This window comes from Diorhabda sublineata, chromosome 7 (genome assembly GCF_026230105.1).
Source record: "Diorhabda sublineata isolate icDioSubl1.1 chromosome 7, icDioSubl1.1, whole genome shotgun sequence".
Lineage (NCBI taxonomy): Eukaryota > Metazoa > Arthropoda > Insecta > Coleoptera > Chrysomelidae > Diorhabda > Diorhabda sublineata.
This window is the reverse complement of record NC_079480.1, coordinates 12,448,776-12,471,222: the sequence shown is the minus strand read 5'-3', so window position 1 is coordinate 12,471,222 and position 22,447 is coordinate 12,448,776. Positions and strand designations below refer to the sequence as shown.

Sequence of the window (22,447 nt, the reverse complement as noted above, 5' to 3'; positions counted from 1 at the left end):
ATATTATTAAAAGTCTTGCTTTGTTGGAATGTAATATACTATATGTACAATCATCAATAATCTTCAGATCTAGGTATCAACTACAACGAGCTGACAACGCTGGTTAAACATAACCTTTCGCAGCGGGCCTGTTATGCAGGTGGGCCGAACACTGCCGTTCACTACCGAGTTCGACCGATAGATTTAGACCGGTCTTGAGTATGTACTGTATTTTCGTGCGCGATCCAGTAACAGAAGGTGCTACGTAGGACTTTGTTACTTTGTTCTGTGTGTGTCGTCGATCTACGAGAATCGTGTGTATTTTTGTGCTCGTTTGAATTTTTCGTAAAAATGTTGCAGCAGGCAGCAATGTCAACTTTTAGTCCTCATTAAAAATGTGGTTTGAAACTCAAGTAAGTACTATATATCGTTTATTATACCGAAAATTATATAAATTTTATAAAATAGCGATTTTCACGAAAATATTGACTTTACAAAAAGGTAGTTTTTCAACAGATAGCTTGTATCGAAACATATTATTAATACTGTTTCTGATCGATATATATGTGCTTAACGATTTCCATTAAGAATCAAGTTGATCACTGTAAATTTTCAGTGAAAAATCGCTTTTTTCAAATTCCACGTGACAACTGTCAAATACGATCTAGTTACCTATGCTATCTCCGCATGTGTTTTGTTTTGAAACGAGCGGGATCGCAGTATGCATTGAAATGATTTTATGCGCAATCGTCCAGAAAAGTCGTGGATTAACTTACTATGTTTGTATAAGCGACCACTAAACTGGTCGACTATTTCATACTCTTTACATCTAAAGACGGATCGCAGAGTGGCCGGCGCCAACGTTTTTGGTGATTGACAAGATGTTTATGACGCTTCTTTCTAGTTTTCTTCATATAGGGAATTTTAAAAACATTACTTATTAAGGTATAACAAATAGTTTAGTATATGAAAGTGATATTTTTTAAGGTTTTGTTTTATATTTTCAATAAAAAAAATATTACGTTTAATTTTGTTTTCGAACTGACAGTTTAAGTACATCGTATTTTAGAATTGAAAATGGACGTTTTTTAAGAGACTCGTGGGTCTATTTTTAAGTTTACTAGAAGATTCGATCTTAACTTGAAGCGTTATAAAAATTTGTGATTGGTCTTAGAATTTTGAAATTTATTTTAGGGCTAGACATAACCTTTCATTAGTTATTATACGATGCCATTTAGTAGTTCAATCCAATATTATTAAATATTAAAGTGAAGAGCAATAATGATATTATTGACTCAAAAATCACTTGTGGATATCAAAAATTAGAATCTGTATCATCTTTTAAACGGAGTGCTAGACTAATTTTTTATTATTTGATTTAAAAGCATTAATCTTATCATATATGGATACGTAATAAACTGTTTTGCTGAGATGTTCCATCTGAATTTATGAAATTGAAATTTTGATATATTATAATAAGCAAAACGATAAACTTTTATAAATTGTACCCAGGTCGTACAATACGATCTGTTTTAAGTAGGCGTATGAAGATTCTCTTCATTTTTTGTAATTTAAGTTTCAACACGTTAACTGCCATGTCTCTTTTATAACATCCATGATTCATCCCCTTCTAAGTTATGTACTAAAAGCGGTGGCCACGTAATACATAAAAGAAATTTAAAATTAACCACATTTAAATCAATTTAAAAAAAACTTTTATGCACATTAAAATGTTTTCATTCCAATCTCTGCATGTAGGTATGAGTAAACTTTCTCTTTTTCTTTTGTAGTATGAATATTTTTATAACAATGTTTTTTCCAAGCTTTTCTTCTTGAATACATGTCTGTGTTGGAAAATCTTTTCCGTTTGACAGAACTTTGAGTCTCATAGCCTTTAGTAGGAATTAGCCATTTCATCTGACATATCATTAAATTTATGGTAGTTTTGTACTCAAAACCCTCTCTATGGTCTACTTAATTCTTTCTATTCATATGCACGTTCTGCCATAACACTTCATTTTGGTTCCGTTTTGCAATAATTTCTCTTTTTCTGATTTTTGTTCAGATTATAAACTTTGATATTAAAACGTGACTGTTTCGAATACCGAGGCACGCTTCAACATCTGACAGGTTCTAGCGTAAATAGAGGGATGTCTCATAATTAATGACTGTTTCCATATGAGAAAGTTCCTACTCTTCAATTTAAAGATGTTTCATCGATCCAAATCGGGTCCCTTTCGAAGCAGATCCATTGACGCAAGAGCTTTTGGTCATGAGTCAGATTTTTTGGCACCAACTTCCTTCTTCGTATAGAATTTTTTAAACTGTTTCTATATCGGCGTTTACAGTTTCGGCAATCATCCGGATACTCATTCGACAACCTGCACACACAATTTGGTCGATTTTGGTAACTGTTGAGTTGAGGTGAAACAGTCACAGGGGGACCTGGGCGCTGGTCATTTTCAGTGCTGTCTCGGCCCTAACTAAAGCGCTTATACCACTCAAAAACACGTACACGAGATAGAGAATTGTCCCCATAGACCTCTTGCAACAATTTATAGCACTTTTTCAATTTGCGTTTTTTATCCCGCACGTCTAGAGCGCCCTCTATGCGCGCAGTCTCGTTATTTAATAACCAGACCTCGTATTTTAGCAAATACTTAATATAAGTTCTGATTTCGCAACTTTAAACGCTTATAATTCAGAAACTAGGAGTCGTATGTCACATTTCAATATCTATACTTATTTATTAATGATCTGTTTATTAGTTTGGTGTTTATTTATTTAAAAAAAAAAAAGTTTAAACGAATAATTATGGTCCATTAATTGTAAATCGATCGTTTTAACTAGTTAACTGAAGAAAGTGAAACTTTGGATAATATCTCGTCAAATAATAAACAGAAACTGAATAAATTTAATTGACTCGAATCCATTAAATATCACAAACGCGTTTACTCTATTGAATGGTGAAATTTATTATTCAATACGCTCGTTAAAAATATAAACATAACAATGAAAATGTTTATCTCCTACTATTTACATAAAAACTATGTTATAATTAATTGGTGTAGTTGACCTATCGTAACGTAATAATTGTTGATAATATGACATCTTAATAGAGAGCGATTACATTTTGATTTTAAACGTTTCATTCATGTAAATTGAATATGTAATATTACGTCACGTCACAAACTGTCTGACAGGAATTGATAATTTATTACGATCTAGTAAATTATACAGATCAACAGACGTTTCGGTGCCAACGATTACTTGACTGTTTCTGATTAATTTTTGTATCAACAATGCGAAATAATCCTCAGATTTACTTTTTAAAATATGCCACCTTAACGATTTATTTCAAAATTATATTTATATGAAGAAAAATGATGAAATTTAAAAACTAAAAATAATCGGAAATGACGTTTACAACGTTTTAACCTCAATGAACGAAGGCTGATGGCAACACTGATGTTATATATGTCAAAATTGTCATTGTGGTTATAAAGCTTGACGTTTTTATCGGTGATCGTATTCAGAACGTGTTGTTATACGAGTGCTATTCGAGTTGTTTACAGATACTTGAAACATTCATATTGGTCAAAAAATGGAATCAAATTAAATTTTCGTGCGTGGATTTTCCATGACTTTCGACTTGGATTAAACCAATAGCAGTGTGCGAATCAACTCGCTTCTACTTTTTGTGATGAAGCATCATCTCTAGCCACCGTGTTTTGTTGGTTTTCCAAATTCAATGGTGGTTTTATCGGAATAACCGGAGATGTCGCCACCATTTTCTAAGAGTCAATTCTGAATGGTACACCAACATTTCTTTGCTAGAAGAATCGGGAAAGACGAATCATTCTTCACATCTACAATGCTAGTTCGCAATCATCGATTCAAACAAAAAAGTTTTTCAACAGTTAAAAAAACATCGAGTTGATGGGTTATCCGCCGTACAGTCCTTGTTTGGCATCCAATTATTTGGAAAAAATGCCTCGACAATTGGTTCAAACTCATAAAAACGTGTATTGATATTGATGGAGATTATTTTGAAAAATAATCCACTTTTTTTTATTTGTCTATCTCAAAACTTTAGTAGCAACCCTCGTATTTTCGTTTTTTAGTGCTAATTTCTCTAAGAATTCTGGAAACACTTAAATATTTCCGAAACGGTTGATAATAATTATAGGACATTGTACATAAATCTTATCTAGAATTTTCGAAGAATCCAAAAAATAGATAATATACAGGGAGTTGCTGGGCTCCCCTGATTACTAATCGCGCACACTTTGGGACCCACTGCTTTTTTTGATTATGATATAATCAATAAAAATATTTTGAAAAATAATAAATATTTGTTTTTATTTGTTTATTTCAAAACTTAAGTACGATTATTTTTTGAGCCTTTGGTTAAATTCCAATTAAGATGTTTAAATTTACTTATTTTCGTACTTTTTTTGGAGTGTGACTTTATTTTCAAAAGTAAGTACTACCCTAAAATTCAGTCAACCACTTGCTGTCTCAGGAAAAAACGGTAAAAGTCCAAATTTGGATAATTAATAAGGAATAACTTTTGTATGCGTGTTTTCTATATTTTATCAATGACAGCTGTGTACTTCCTTATCTTAAAAGCTTAACTACAATTTCTAAAGACTGATAACATGGTTGCCAAAACACCCTCAAGAATTTTTAAGGCTGTTCCAGGTTGATTTAGATTTCTTCTACTTTGTTCCAAAACGGCGAAGAGCTGAGAATGAATCTCTAAGAGGAAATTCAAAACAGGTGATTATATTTTATGCAATCTCCCATCGCCGCCCAAATTTCGATAAATCACTATTAAATGGTTTGTTCCGAGTTGTTATAGTTTTTTTGTCCAGGTTTTACCGGTTGTTCTAGGTTTGTTCTACTTTGTAATTCGAAAAAGGTTTAATTACTCACTGCCACTTCAATTCCCTAGAAATCGTTATTATATGGTTTATACCGAGTTGTTCTAGATTCTTTTCTAGATTTTAGCGTTTGTTCCAAAACGGCATAAAGCTGAGACTGAAACTTTTTCAAGAAATTGAAAAAAAAATTATTATATTATTTATCCAATAATCCGCCGCCTGCACAATTTCGAAACATCGCTTTTAAATGGTTTGCTCCGAATTATTTTAGCTGTTTTCTAGATTGTTACGGTTGTTCCAGCTTAGTTGTTCCGATATAACGCTGAGAATACAAATTTTAGAGGAAATTAAAATATTTTTCACCCACTATATCTCTAGATTTTAACGGTTGTTCTAGCATATGGAATTGAAAAAAGGTTTTCCTTCCTAGTTGTTATTAGAAACATTTTTATTGTGGTGTTAAATTATACGAAATCTTAAGAGTGCGTACCTAAGAAATCGTTTCATTTTTGGTTTTCTCTAAAAGTTTTATTCTCAATATGTTCTGGAACAATCAAACATTGAAAATTTCTTTTCAAAGTGAGGCAACTTCTTAGGGGTGAAAAACGGATTGAACAATCATATTCTAATCTCTATAAGGACAATAATTAATCTTGACGATTATAGAGTCTTGCCTTTCAGATTTTGTTTTATCATCGAGTATATGTGTTTATGGGAACCCAGCTTTTTCCACTTTATTCATTACTGGTAGCCTCCTTATCCATCAGATCTACATCTACGTACCTTAATTATCTAAAAGTAGTTCATCAAAATCTATTTCTTCCTCGTCAGCTAGTGCAAGTATTAGCTACTGCTCGGGTTTACTTTACTACACTTTACTACACTACTTTACACCATATTATTAAAATTTACACTATTTAATCAATTCGTAAAAAAATCAGTTCCGACTATCGAAATTCAGTACACTCCCCGTGGACTCCTGGAGGTGCACCTGGACCACTGGTTTAGATCAAACCAAGTAAATCTGTCAATTATATTCGTCTAAAGAGAGATCTGATGCATGGTCGAAAATTGGAAGGTTCTTTTGCCTGTGGACACGGAAAAAAGAGAGACAGCAACTCGAGTAGCTTGGAGAAGTCCTAAACATACATTTAGAGGTTGTTGTGAGAATACCTGACTTCAAAATCAATGGGAATGAAGCAGGTACACAAGAAAAAAGATATGAGTAATACCAAGAATATAATAACTAATTTAAAGCATAGGATTGAGCAGAACCGGTTAACCTGGTCCGATTCAGGTATAAATCCAGGTATATATTTCGAATAGGAAATTTCTATTTTGTACTGTTGATAAGAGAGATTTAGTGAAATTTTTCAGTACACTAAATTGAAAATATATTTAAAATTAGTTGTCATATTTCGGAGACGAATTTTTTATGTTGGCCTGTTATAAATCATCTCGTTTCGGTTGGCACGCTTCTTTATTTTTCTTATGTTTATTGCTGCTCTATAACAATGTTTATGTTTGTATTAACGAGTCGTTAGAAGGTCTTTTCGAATTGGCAGCGAGCTTTAATTGATTGTTATGTTTATTTACATAAAAATATGAGAATTATCATCTGGTATTTAAGAAATTCCTCAATACTAATGAAACACCTGTTTTATTACTTTGTGGTACTTTCCTTTATGTGTTGGGAGTGATTTTATTGAACAATTTTTTTACCCTATTGTTTTATTGTACTTTCAATCTATTTTTAAAATTTAGCGATGTTTGACCTATATGAACATAACAATTATTATAACCTAACCTTCCAAATCGTATGAGTTTTGGGAGTTTTTAACTTTAAGCTAGTGAAATGCTGCTTGATATATTTCATCCCTTATAAAGAACCCCCCAGTTAATTTAGTTTTAAAAAAAAGTATTTAATTGCTCTGTGGTAGCTTATATATACTTATAAATTGATTATTTCTGTTTATGTTCAACTCAAATATTTTGCATCCGAAATCTGCAACCCTTACAAATCATCCCTTATTTCGAAAAAAATTGGAAAAAAAATTTATAGACGTATTTATTCTTTTTGATGATTTATTTCTTTTAAATGGACATCTTTTTATATGTTTCGACTTAAATATTTTGTACTTATAATTTTCAACGCTCATAAATCATCCCCCATTTCGGAAAAACATATTTACGGACCTACTTATACAATTATTTGATATATTTATTTCAAATTAACATTTTTTTTATATCTTTTAACCTGAATATTATGTATTTAAAATACACTTATAAATTATCTCTTATGGTAAAAATATTATTTACAAGATTTGTACAATTTCATACTTATACGTCCCTTAAAATTTATGTTATGTAGAAAAAATTTTAATTACACTGGAAATTTGTTAAATTGAAAAGGAAAATTAGATTGTATTTAGTTTTTTGATCATATATCCGTTAATTTTCAAGCAAATTAGTTCAAAACGTAAGGAATTTTATTACCATATGTTTTAAATTATATATAAATTATTTAGGCTTTTATTTTTCAAAACGGCAAGGACTCGAAAATGGTATCGGTCATAAGTTAAGGTATTATTTGTAACTTCATATCTCAATTATTTCATCAATAACAGAAAATTTAAAAAAAGAAAAATATTTGTTAAAAAAAAATACTAACTTTTTGTTCGTTATCAATTTTTATTTATATCTTATAGTTTTTATTTCGTAAATGATTATGCATTTTAAATCGTTCAAACATCCAGAAATTATTATTAATACATAGATAATCATCTTTGGATAATATATTTGGATACTATTAATAACGGTGAAATTGAGATTTTTTGAGGTTGAGGTTTTTTTCTGTAATAAAAATATAAATCGATTTAATTTCGACTATAACTTTCTTAGTTTTTATGCTAGAGAGTTCAATTAAATCTAGTTTTAAAGCTTTTTAAAAGTACTTTGAAAAAGCTTATATGCACTTATTTCGAAAAGTTGACCGTTTTTAGGTTATTCGACGTTGAATTTTAAAAAATTTTCGATCGATAAAAAATTCAACTTTCAATAAATCATAGCTCGGTTTATATTATGTCTAAAGTAAATTTTTTTGATAAAATGAAAAGTATTCATGAAAAATTAATTAAAAACGTGGTTTTCTTCAAAAAAATTTAAATTTTCGATCGCGCATATCTAAAATTATTTTATTTTGTTAAAAATACATTTTTTGCTATAAATTTGGTCCTCTATCAAATTCCGCGGTTGTTTTCAACATAAAATTTTTGACCCCCTAGTTGGGGTGGAACTCACCCCTAGCCACACATTGGCGTTGGGTTTTTTTAATAATTTTTATAAAAATAATTTAAAAAAAAACTAATTTTAAAACAGAAGAGACTTAAAATAAAAAATTAGAAGCATTAACATTAAATTTTCTATAACTTCTCTCCACTTCTGATTGATTATAAAATCTGTAATTATTCACGATCCAATTATTAACGATTCCCAATGTTATAATAAACTAATTTATCAGTTTACGTAATCGAAATACGTACAAAAACGATCGACACCTGTTTCACAAACCTCTTGATCTAGAAGTAAATAAAACTACTTCCGAATGCTCATAAATAAAAACATCGAATGAAGGAATCCCCACAGCAAAATATTCCGAAACTTTGAATCATCTGTGTGTATGTATGTGTGTGTGTGTTTGTGTCTACAAACCTGCATAAAACAAATGTAAACAAAGCGAACAGACGCGTGCCAGTTGAAAGAGCGACACATACTGATTTATTGACAGGTTTTACTTTTAATAATTAATTGTAATGTAATAAAAACTTGATTTTATGAATGAAATGTACGATCGATAAAAATGTAATTATCTACTTTACGATGATGCCAAATCGATAGTCGATAAAAATAACTAGTGGATAATTTTATTACGTTGAATTAAAACACGCTTTGTTCACTTATAGTTATTTATGCAACAAGTGAGTTAAGTAATACTTTTTTTCACGAGTCTTGCGACAATTCCTACGAGTGAAAAAAGTATATTTACTCACGCGTTTCATACAAAATCTTTCCTAGGTCCGTAGACTTGAAAACATTCGACAAAACTTACATCAATTTTTATTTTGTAATAGTAATATTAAAAGTACAACTGTGACCATTATTAATTTGAAGGGAGAAATATTGATTGCACGCAGCTGAGAGAAAAATATTGATTGCACGCAGCTGAGAGAAAAATATTGATCGCACGCAGCTGATAGAGAAATATTGATCGCACGCAGCTGAAAGAGAAATATTAATCGCACGCAGCTGAGAGAAAAATATTGATTGCACGCAGCTGATAGAGAAATATTGATCGCACTTAGCTGACATAAAAATATTGATCGTACGCAGCTGAGAGAAAAATATTGATCGCACGCAGCTGATAGAGAAATATTGATCGTACGCAGCTGAGAGAAAAATATTGATCGCACGCAGCTGAGAGAAAAATATTGATCGCACGCAGCTGAAAGAGAAATATTAATCGCACGCAGCTGAGAGAAAAATATTGATTGCACGCAGCTGATAGAGAAATATTGATCGCACTTAGCTGACATAGAAATATTGATCGTACGCAGCTGAGAGAAAAATATTGATCGCACGCAGCTGATAGAGAAATATTGATCGCACGCAGCTGATAGAGAAATATTAATCGCACGCAGCTGAGAGAAAAATATTGATTGCACGCAGCTGATGGAGAAATATTAATCGCACGTAGCTGAGAGAAAAATATTGATTGCACGCAGCTGATGGAGAAATATTGATCGCACGCAGCTGAGAGAAAAATATTGATCGCACGCAGCTGATAGAGAAATATTGATCGTACGCAGCTGACAGAGTATTAATGTTTACACTAATTTCCTAGGTATTCGGGGCTCTGATTACGAATTTAATGTCAAATTCTCAAAAACTCACCCCTTATAGCCAACCCCTTGTATTCCAATTCATACTCAATAAAGCAATGAAGTTACATATCACTTCTAAGGTATTCGGGGTCGCTGATTATGGATTTGATATCAAATTTTCGAAAAATTACTTCTTTATCCCTGAATAATATTAAGAATGCTCATATCTTATTTTGGGTTGCCCTTAATCTATGACTTTTTACGGTAAGGGGAGCAATTTAGAGCAAATTTTTGGGATAAACTTTGAAAGACCGTAAAGTGAACTCTATTTTTATAACTGAATAGACTATATGCAAAAAGAAACGGAGTTTTTTACATTGATTTGAATATTTATGATTAACAATGAAAGCTCTAACAGTAAAAATTTTTTTGCCAGTACGGATAATTTACATACCCGAAAGGGTAGTCTTTAAACTTTTGGAAAAGTCCAAATCGCTTCTACTTTCAACAAAAAAGTTTTCAAAAACTGATGAGGGCCTGATCAGATTTACCTTGGTCTCGAGCAATTATTTTCAATACAAACTTTTTCGTGTCCCACGGTATTAATTTCGAATAATCGTTTGTTAGTTATTAAAACTGACAGACGTTCAAATAGATTTCTGAGCAAAATAAACAGTATACACTCAATATGAGTCAATTTAGTTAATCTCCCTGACCTTTTAACAGCACACTGTCAAAAGACTCCAGCAGATTTTGACAGAAAAAAGAATCCCGAGACTTTAATAGGATAATGACAAACTGTTAGTCTTGTCGTCGGATTAACGGCTTTCTCGCATCCCTTTAATCGGAGTTTAACGTGAAAAATATCATATTTTGTTTTTTATTACTTTCTCTTTTCACTTTTTCAAATCTATTTACTATAATTATTTTATTATACAATAATAAACTTTTACATGTTGAGGGAGTCGGTTCAGTTAAACGATTTTACGAGGGTACTTCCATTTTTCGTCTTTCAGTTGAAAGAGAACAACGCTCCTGTCAACATTTCTGTCATTTCATTCGTGTCTACTACATCGCGAATTGAGGAGAAAACGAAAAAAAGTGGATTTAGTGTGCTCGGTAAGTTTTGCTATATCCATGGTAAATTGCTAAATTTCGATGTAGTCGTACAAGCATTGAAGATGTCAAACGTGCAATCAAAGTCTCTACAATGGGAACAATGGAAAAATACAAGATATGGTGATGGAAAAAAGATGTCGGGTACTTAATTACAAACAAATACGACGTTGGATGAACACGACAAATATTATTGGGAGTTGTAACTACCTTGGAGAAATGTATGAAGCCTGAAAAAGACTTTTATTGAAAAAGATGATTTTTCATGTGACTCATTGATCCCCCTTTTACTATCTACTACTTGCCTAATTTACTGTCTGATCGTAATTTTGCCATTGTTCAACTTCTCCCATACCTCAACTACTTTATTTAATATACTTGATATTCAGATACTATTTCCACAATTAAGACCTTCCTTTCTTCCCTTATTTGTAACCACAGTTTCCTTGCATAAAAGTTAATTTTTTTTTCATATTTCGGGCACCTTTTTTGAAATTCTGACATTTTCTGACAGTCCCTAAAATACGAAGAATTTTATCTTTTTCATAAATTCGACATTCGACAAATTTCATTTTTTTCATAAGTTCGCAACATTTGGAAAATTTTACTTTCCGTTACATGAAAAAAATTTTGCTAGTAAATCCAAAAATTTCAATTGTATAATAATTTCCCATTAGGTTTATCGTTCCATTACTTGAAAATATAGTTACAATTCCCCCTTATGCAAAATACAATTTCTATTGTGAAGGAATGGTCCAAAATACGATACATTTTGTCCTTTCCAAAATTTTCCAGAAATTATTTCGAAAATTGATATATTTTTCTTTCCATGATTTGAAAGATGCGAAAAAATCGACAAATTACAAGTTTTCCTTCATTTTCCAGGCACAGTTTTTAAATTCAGACATTTTTCCTTCAATTTTCTGCAAATTATAGTTTCCATTGTGAAGAAATCCTTCAAAATACGACTAAAGAGACCCCAAAATACAAAAAATTGCTTCCATTCCATAATTTTTCAAAAACTACTTCGAAAATTGAGATATTTCAATACGTTACTAGGAAGGTCCTAAAAAATGGGCAAATTTGAAGTTTTTCTTTATCTTCCAGACAAACTTACATATACAATACAGTTTCCATTGTAAAGTAATCATCCAAAATACGACAAATTCCATCCTTACTATAATTTTCCAATATAATTTGAAAATTTTGACAATTTTTCTTTCCCTTATTATATACCACTGCAAAAGTTCCAAAAAATACGATAATTCCAAGTTTTCCTTCATTTTCCAGGTACCATTTTGAAATTTATATGTTTTCTCTTCCATGATTTTCCAGGCACATAAAAATCCAAACAATTCGTTACTATAATTATATAATTTTATATAATTTTCCGGGCACTAATTTGAAATATAAACATTTCTCCTACTATAATTTCAAGTTTAAATATTTCTTATCGTATGTCGAAATTTAATTGAAAAGAGAATTTAGAGCAAACACTTGTTGAATAAAAAGAAAAAAAAAAGATATGCATAAAAATTGGAACGAATAAATACTAAAAGAAATCGGAATAAAAATTCCAATAAGAAGACATTTCGAACGTCTAGCAGAGCGCGCGTCATCATTATTCGAAAACTTTAAAAGGAAATCCATCCGTCAGGACCCTTCTAAAGAAGGTCAGTTCCAGTCTGGCGGTGTAAAGGGCCAGACAAGAGCGAAGACGGTGTATGAATGGGCAAGTAAGTTGTTTTCTCTGTAGTCACATCCTTGCATTATTACTCGTTTCTCTTATGCTACATCAAATCCCTTTTGAGTTACCGAGGTGTATAGCAATCGAAAGTGAGTAAGTTCTCGTTTCATTCATGAATAATCTCGCTTAGAAGTATCTCATGCTCGTATATGGTACACATACATCGACTTTGAAACTTTCAGGAACGGAATTTCAAATGCGAAGAAGTTTTGTTTTTATTTTTTTTTTTCTTGTTTCGCTTTCATTCATGAGACGGAGAAATCAAATTTTTATTCATAAAAAGAGAGTACAGCAGTTGGTGTATTTTATATCCAATAATACACGTGAATTATTTAGATTTTCCGCGATCTACGAGGGTGGTTGACGAAGTTAGTGAAATTGACACTTAAATCACTCCATGGGATGAAGAAATTTTATTATAATATTTACGTAACTTTTTATTTTTGTTGTTCCACGTGTAGAATGATGTTAAAGTAACATAAGGAAATCTTTTTTTTTGACACATTTACGAAGCCAGTGGTGGATGGTGGTTAAAACATTTATGTGTTTCTAGTTACTGTATAGAAGGTCTTTAAGTTAAATTTCTGGGTTTATCGGCACTCGTAGTGACATTATGTATCATTGAATACTACACAAGAAAAATTTGATTGACTATGTATTACATTAAGTCTTTAATGAGGTCTTTACTATATTTTACTACGAGGATGGTCCCAGAAGTACTTGGTCTGACCTAGAAACGAGGCTGTACGATCTGCGAAGACCAGAAATGTTGAAGAAAATCCACAAAGCGGTACTGCATGATCTTCGACTGGAAGTGCGCGATCTAGCAGACATAGTAGGCATTTTAAAAAGTGCGGTACTTCGCATATAAACTGGAAATTTGGAAATGAGAAGGCTATGCGCAAGATTAGTGTAGCGTTTTCTCACAATGGAACAAAAATAGCTTCGTGAAGATGTTTTCCATCGAGTGTTTGGTAATACAGCCGAATTTCTACGCCTTCATAACCATGGATGATATCATTTCACACCCGAAGCAAGAGAACCATCAAAGCAATTGATTGAAAAGGGAGAACCGGCTCCAAAGAAGGTAAAGACCGTTCCATCTGCAGGCAAGGACGTGGCGTTGGTTTTTTGGGATTCGTGTGGGTTAATTTATATTAACTATCTTTAAAAGGGAAAAACTATTAACGGCGAATATTATGCGAACTTATCGTTACGTTTGAGCGAAGAAATCAAGCAAAAACGGCCGCATTTGGCTAAGAAGATGTTTCATCAGGACAATGCACCAGGTTACACATTGCAAAGGCCAAAATCAATGAATTAAAATTTGAATTGCTACGTCATGCACCCTATTCGTCATATTTAGCCCCATTGGATTATTTTCTGTTCTCAGACTTGAAGAAATGGCTCGATGGTCAATGATCTTCCAAATGAAGAGGTGACGGCAGTTAATGGCTGTTTTGAGGAGCTTGGCGATTCTTATTATAAAAAGGGTATCGAACTCATTGAACATCGCTGGGAAAAGTATATAGAGCTAAAAGGAGATCATGTTGAAAAGAAAAAATGATTTTTTTCCAAAATGTTTGTATTTTCTTTGTTGCGCCAAGTACTTTTGGGACCCTCCTCGATATAGCGTAAAATGATATAGATTTTTTCGAAAATTTTCAATAATTTCTTTACATTCTTGTAAATTTTTGGATAATTGAGGTAAATTCAAACAATATCTTATAGAAACTAGATTTTTTTGAGAAAATTTCTGAAAAATTTGATTTTTTCTTGTACATTTCTGATAAGCTCGACCTCTTGCAGTAATTTTCTAACATTTTATAGTGAATTCGCACACAAGTTTAGGTTTCAAAGTTGTTTTGGCTTTCATTTTGCAGTCTTCTGTTAATATTTAGAGTACCGACATTTTAGACGTTCAAAACTTGATTTTAAAGCTTATTGGGGTTTCAACTGAACCAAGAACCAAAAAGATCGACAGATACATATTTCATTAAAATTAATCAAGCTTGAGATTTGAACACCAAACTGTCACTATCTAGATTCCTTTTATGAACCAAACACTCCAGTAATCCATGTTTCACTCCAGAAATGTGGATATGTCTCTAGACAAAACATTTGCATCATAAGACAGTCCACTAATGACAATTTTTCGAGTTCTAAAACAATGACTATCCTAAAAGGTTAGAAATGAACGATATCACACAGTACAATTAGATAGTACCAAATGTTGTCTGCAAATTGGACGGTTCTCCGAGCCCCAACTCTACACTACGAAACTCAAGACAAAATTGTGAGGGAGTATTCACGTTTCTATTACTCACAACGCCTTGTTTAAAAGTATGGATACTCCTCTGTCTCACCTTGTAGCATATCATATAAAAAGTTAAATTTGATTTACTAAAAATAATACAGAAAGGATCTTTTCTTATTGTCATAGACTTTGACTTGTGGATAGATATCTTCATATTAAACAATTCTGCCATTTGATTGAAAGGTATTGGACTTAGAATGTCACCCTGTACAATACATTTCTGTTTGATAATCGTATAATTGAAATTTTTTCTCAAAATAAGCAAAATTGAGCTCAGTGCTGTCATTAAATATTCATTTTTGGAAGACAGACGCTTTGGCAAATAAAAGATGAATTAGACGATGTATACGAAGACTCTGCACCATCATTCACGACCAGCAGCTGAATTCAAATGTGGTCGTAGATAGAAGAGGCTATCGTCATATGTAAAGAACGAATTTGTCATGTAGCAATCCGCGCGTTGAGTGCCGCGTTGGCCCACTTTGGACCAAAATCTTTACCACAGTATGCACCAGATCTGACCGCCCGCGACTTTTTGCTGTTTTCTAACCCTAAACATCAAAGTTTCACATCCAGGAGAAAGATTTTCAACAAACGAGGAAGTTGGCACTTACGTAAACGTCTATTTTGAGGTTTAAATAGATAAAAAAGTTTTGTTTCTTTGTTGTCAGTTGATTCTCGTAAATTGCGTTCTAAAAGAGGAAAATTCCATTTTCTTTTGAAAAGAATCGAGCTAAATAGTTTGGAATCATTACAGTGCTGAACTAATTTGTTTTTTAGTTTTTAAAAACGATAATTCGAATGATGTGCTGTTAGTTCAAAATTACATTTTTAAATACACGCGCGCATCGTTTTTGACGGGTGAACTAAAACTTGCGATTGAGAATAATCGATGGCGGATGCAATAGAAAAGCCACGCAGCGACTTACAGAATTTTATAAGATATTCGAAACGGCCTTAAAATGTTCACGTCGTACGTTACGGCTATTGTTCATTTTCATTGCAGGAATTCCACACACGATTCTCAAGGGTAGCCGAGTCGTCGAGAGTGACTTCATTTACGTATGCCGGAGACAAAGTGTGCCATGTCATAAGTTTTATCAGAAAGGTCCATGACCCAAATAGACATGAATCGTAGCACAGTCATGTCACATGTCGACAAGCAACATGGAGCTTAATATGAATCGGGTTGTTGGAAGAGGAATACACTGAGTAGACTGTCATGAATGAACTTCACTTTCCATTACGTTATCAAAGGAATCCGAGTTTCGGATAAATTTGGTGGAAGAGAGAGTGAGAAAGATAGAGAAAATCTGGGTGACCGAAACGATTATAATAAATCCTAGATGATACACGAAGCGCGTTCAATAATTTCATATTATATGTCTTTTGAGACAAGTTGTGACTAGTTTGAACACGTTTAGTATTGTGTTCGGTATAAAAGAGAATGTTGAACAATTTTTAATTATAATTCAAATGAATTTGATTAAGTTTCTATAGGCAGAAATCTATTTTTTTTAGTACGACACTTTTTACTTTAGTACAGGTAAAATAAGATTAAACCCGAAATTAAATTGGGCGCTTCTGATTTTCTAGATTCTCAGAGGTATACTGAATAAGCCTAACAACTCTTAAAAAATTAAGGGTACGGGTTTTCGAAATTTTGGAACTTGTAACTCAAAAAAATGTTGAAACGCGAATAACTCGACAACTAAGAGGAATTCGAAAAAAACCGAACAAAAAATGTAGAGCACAAAATTTGCTATAAAATGGTCTGTCGTTATTTTTTCGTTGGAGCCACTATTTCTGAGTAAATCTCCCTCGACGCCGAAAGCCGGTGAATCCGTTTGCGAATTCCCGCCAGCGCGAATTCAAACCAATTTACGTTCTAGTAGCACATGAAAACTGCGATTAATAATATTTTCATGTATATAACACATGAAATCCATCTTTTGAGTTTTTTGAGCGTTCAAATCCATTTCATAATGGAAATTTTGAGGTTATGAAAACATTGAAACCTTTTTTGTACAGAATGTTGTGCTCCACATTTTTTATTCCGGCAGTTTGTTTCGAATTCCTCATAGTTTTCGAGTTATTCGTGATTCCAAATCTTTTTGAGTGTATAAACCCATTTTAAGGTGAAAATTTTGAGGTTAGGAACCAATGCGTACAGACCAATCTGTAGAGAATTTTGTGCTGTACATTTTTTGCTCTAGTACTTTGTTTCGAATTCGTCATAGTTTTCGAGTTATCCGCAATTCAAAACGTTTTTGTGTACATGAAGCCATTTTAGGGTAAAAATTTTGAGGTAAAGAAAAAATGCGTACAGACCAATCTGTAGAGAATTTTGTGCTGTACATTTTTTGCTCCAGTACTTTGTTTCGAATTCGTCATAGTTTTCGAGTTATCCGCAATTCAAAACGTTTTTGTGTACATGAACCCATTTTAGGGTAAAAATTTTGAGGTAAAGAAAAAATGCGTACAGACCAATCTGTAGAGAATTTTGTGCTGTACATTTTTTGCTCCAGTACTTTGTTTCGAATTCGTCATAGTTTTCGAGTTATCCGCAATTCAAAACGTTTTTGTGTACATGAACCCATTTTAGGGTAAAAATTTTGAGGTAAAGAAAAAATGCGTACAGACCAATCTGTAGAGAATTTTGTGCTGTACATTTTTTGCTCCAGTACTTTGTTTCGAATTCGTCATAGTTTTCGAGTTATCCGCAATTCAAAACGTTTTTGTGTACATGAACCCATTTTAGGGTAAAAATTTTGAGGTAAAGAAAAATGCGTTCAGATCAATCTGTAGATAATTTTGTGCTGTACATTTTTTGCTCCAGTACTTTGTTTCGAATTCGTCATAGTTTTCGAGTTATCCGCAATTCAAAACGTTTTTGTGTACATGAACCCATTTTAGGGTAAAAATTTTGAGGTAAAGAAAAAATGCGTACAGACCAATCTGTAGAGAATTTTGTGCTGTACATTTTTTGCTCCAGTACTTTGTTTCGAATTCGTCATAGTTTTCGAGTTATCCGCAATTCAAAACGTTTTTGTGTACATGAACCCATTTTAGGGTAAAAATTTTGAGGTAAAGAAAAAATGCGTACAGACCAATCTGTAGAGAATTTTGTGCTGTACATTTTTTGCTCCAGTACTTTGTTTCGAATTCGTCATAGTTTTCGAGTTATCCGCAATTCAAAACGTTTTTGTGTACATGAACCCATTTTAGGGTAAAAATTTTGAGGTAAAGAAAAAATGCGTACAGACCAATCTGTAGAGAATTTTGTGCTGTACATTTTTTGCTCCAGTACTTTGTTTCGAATTCGTCATAGTTTTCGAGTTATCCGCAATTCAAAACGTTTTTGTGTACATGAACCCATTTTAGGGTAAAAATTTTGAGGTAAAGAAAAAATGCGTACAGACCAATCTGTAGAGAATTTTGTGCTGTACATTTTTTGCTCCAGTACTTTGTTTCGAATTCGTCATAGTTTTCGAGTTATCCGCAATTCAAAACGTTTTTGTGTACATGAACCCATTTTAGGGTAAAAATTTTGAGGTAAAGAAAAATGCGTTCAGATCAATCTGTAGATAATTTTGTGCTGTACATTTTTTGCTCCAGTACTTTGTTTCGAATTCGTCATAGTTTTCGAGTTATCCGCAATTCAAAACGTTTTTGTGTACATGAACCCATTTTAGGGTAAAAATTTTGAGGTAAAGAAAAAATGCGTACAGACCAATCTGTAGAGAATTTTGTGCTGTACATTTTTTGCTCCAGTACTTTGTTTCGAATTCGTCATAGTTTTCGAGTTATCCGCAATTCAAAACGTTTTTGTGTACATGAACCCATTTTAGGGTAAAAATTTTGAGGTAAAGAAAAAATGCGTACAGACCAATCTGTAGAGAATTTTGTGCTGTACATTTTTTGCTCCAGTACTTTGTTTCGAATTCGTCATAGTTTTCGAGTTATCCGCAATTCAAAACGTTTTTGTGTACATGAACCCATTTTAGGGTAAAAATTTTGAGGTAAAGAAAAATGCGTTCAGATCAATCTGTAGATAATTTTGTGCTGTACATTTTTTGCTCCAGTACTTTGTTTCGAATTCGTCATAGTTTTCGAGTTATCCGCAATTCAAAACATTTTTGTGTACATGAACCCATTTTTGGGTAAAAATTTTGAGGTAAAGAAAAAATGCGTACAGACCAATCTGTAGAGAATTTTGTGCTGTACATTTTTTGCTCCAGTACTTTGTTTCGAATTTCTCGTAGATTTCGAGTTATACGCGATTCCAAATCTTTGTGAGTGTATGAACCCATTTTAAGGTGAAAATTTTGAGGTTAGGAACAAATATCTGGCACATTTTTTTGTAGAGAAATTTGTACTCTACATTATTTGTAACAGCAGTTTTTTTCGAATACGTCATAGTTTTCGAGCTATTCTATATAAAGAATCAAAACCGCCCAAGTTAATTTAAGGTTTTAGCACAAAATGGCCTAATTTTTCTGTACTACTTTAATATTTACAATTCATACATTCAGAGATTATTACAAACTTGCTGATTTTGAATTTTAATCTGTCTAAATATGTAATGGTTTTCATCTCTGTTGTTCGGAGAAGTTTTGTCTTGTTTGCATCCGCTGCGTAGGTTAATATGGGACGTTCAACTGTTTTGTATACCCGCACCTTGCTTGAGGTGGTCATGAATTTGTTCCACATAGATGTTTTTATTGCTCTAAGTTACAGTTCTTATAAAGCTAAAGTTCAGAACTTGTTCTATAATTTTATCGTCTATCGCCAATTTTTCGTCATGGACTTTTCCTTGCGGATAGTTATCTTCATATTGAACAGTTCTGCCATTTGGTTGAATCTGAAAAACGTCAGGTCATTATGTGGTCTTAAGCAAAGTTGAAAAGCAGTTGACTTAGAATGTCAACCTGTCCAATTCATGAGTGTGTTGTCGGGCTGTATGCCTGTACGGTTTAATGAGTTGACTATTTGCTAAAATGCGTATAATCCCTAACATCCCTAACATAGTTAGTATGGATTTCCTTGTTTGTATTGTGATAGAAAATATATTGATTGATCAGTCTACGAAGGCACACACCAACCGAAGAACCTATAACAATGGTACCCTGACATATGCTCGCTTGCTGAACATGTTTTATATGCAGGTCATTAGATATATAACTACAAAAACGCCTGTTTTTAGAAACAACGTATATTGATGAAAATGATCATTGTATTAATAAATATACTGATCTATGCATTTCTTCTAGATTTTGAAAAAACAAATTTTGTGAAAACGACATTCGTAACTACATAACCTATCAAAATTTCACATCTAAATTAATATAACCTGTAATTGGACGGATTTCGATTTAAAAAAACAATTGAATGGCAACCAAAATCAACAAATTTCATATTTATGCCTCATTGTCATTTTTTTGAACCAAATGCATTTAAAATTCCATGGAAAACGTATTAAACGACGTTTGTCATCAATGGCATTAAAAATATCTTTTCACGTTGACTTTAGAAAGACTACGCGGTTTCTCTATTAAATACGTTTCTAAACAGAAACAAACAAAACCAAATAATTCCGGAACTTGTTTAACAAAGCGAAATACTCCACAAAATAAAGAAGGAAAATGCTTTGAAAGTCAGTATTTGTATGAATAACTTAGGCGCCGCTTTTATCAGCTCCACTTCTAATAACATCTGATCGAATTATTATCCCGTGTCGAAAATGCCAACCTGTTGGTTGAGATTGGCACGAGTCGACAGTAAATAATCTAATAAAAAAAAAAGAGTCGAAATTACATAGACACCGCTTCGGTCGACGACAATCAAGTGCTAAATTGCCAGACCTCCTATTATTTAATTGGACATAAAAGAGGGTGGAGCAATAATCGCAATTAGCGCCAAAAAGCCAAATAATAAAGAGGAAGTCGTCGCTCGACACTTGTTTGACTAGGTCAGTAGGTAGATGTGTGTACGTTTTGTGTCGTATATTTGAAGTGTGAGATGACAAGTGCATCTTTTGTTCGAAAAAAAAAAACTTTGTATTCTCATTCGACCTTGTTTGAAAGGGCTCACGACACCTGTCGACTTTTCGGTCGTGATTTAATATTATTGGAAAGCTTTGACACGTGGTGCTGACATAATTATGAAAGTATATTGAATAGGAGGCGCCCGGCGTTACTGGTTTATATTTTTAGATACTTATGACTAGATTAAAAAAGTTGCCGACTGTGTTGATTAGATACAATTAAAATTGACTGTGTATAGTAAACATACGAAGATTGTTGGAAAAGTTTCCGATTTCAACCTGAAGATGTCAGCACATATATTTGCGCATGCGATGAAAGACAAAATTTCCAGCCAATTTGGGCACTTGGTTACGTTTGACAATTAACTATTTGTTTCTGGAAGGAAATAAGTCAGGCAAATGGAAGAAATCATTGACTGAAGTTTCGCATTTGCTCACTTAGGACCTTAAGGACTTCGAATGAACATTTTTCAAATCTTATTGACCCGGTTTAAGTGAAATGAGTCTGATTTTTTACATCGATTTATAACGGAATCAAAATTACACTGGAACAACCGACAATAAGCAAATCTCGTCGGCTGGCCTCGGAAAAATTCGTAAACCGCCTAAAGAGAATTCGATGCGATGATCTATCTGAGCACAGCAAGATTATCCAACAGTTGGGTCGCAACGCTACATATATTGGCAAAAAGCCCATGCAGAGACCATCACCAATGGCGTCAACGGTTTCTCGGTTACGCCATTGACAACGAAGAAATCCGAAAATGTTGAGGCCAAATCGGTCACCCACAGCTGCAAGCAGTTAAGCAACTGCGTCAATACTTCGGTATGTTAGATTTTTACCGAATTGTCATACCACATAAGCAAGTTCCTCTGAATTAGATGCTAAAGAATAAGTTCACATAACCCCACATTCGAATGTTGAAGTTACGTAATTGAGTTTGTTTATGTGAGCGTGCATGCGTATATGTGAGTACGTGTGAAAGAGTGAGTTTGTTCACAAAAACCCGACTTTGTACGCTTCGAACACAGAAATTCTTGCTGTTGTTGAGGCTATGCTGGTGCATCGTCCTTTGCAGTTCACCGGCTGTGTTTGGGTATAGACAGGCTGCTGTTCCTCATTTTGAGCAGGTGCTGGTAAACGTTCGCTTTATAAGTGCGTATTCACGATATTTTCGGCCTTTTCACAGAACAACCTCTTTTATAATCTCTTCAATTAACCTAATCCTGTCCGATATACCTGTAGCACGTTTAAAATAAACGTCTCTCTACTTTCGACACTGCTACAGTCAGTGTTGGATTAAGAAGTAGTGAGGCCCAAGGCAAAAATCGCCCACTGAAGATATCAAAATCAGTTCGAAGTAAAAATTAATCAAAATCTAATCTCGCTTTAATTTTAAAGACCGTACATTTTATTTGAATTTCTAAACAAATTTTGAAAAACAATGCAAACTTTACACCGAATCCAATATATTT

General features: G+C 32.9%; 1 protein-coding gene across 1 annotated transcript in view; it reads left to right on the top strand.

Moving 5' to 3' along the window:
* The first annotated feature begins 209 nt into the window (after positions 1-209).
* Positions 210-22,447, top strand: part of LOC130446675 (uncharacterized) — a 69,552-nt gene continuing 47,314 nt past the window's right edge. Inside the window, exon 1 of the mRNA XM_056783055.1 lies at positions 210-392. Coding sequence (XP_056639033.1) covers positions 375-392 — 18 coding nt within the window. The 5' untranslated portion in view covers positions 210-374. The remainder of the gene's footprint in view (positions 393-22,447) is intronic.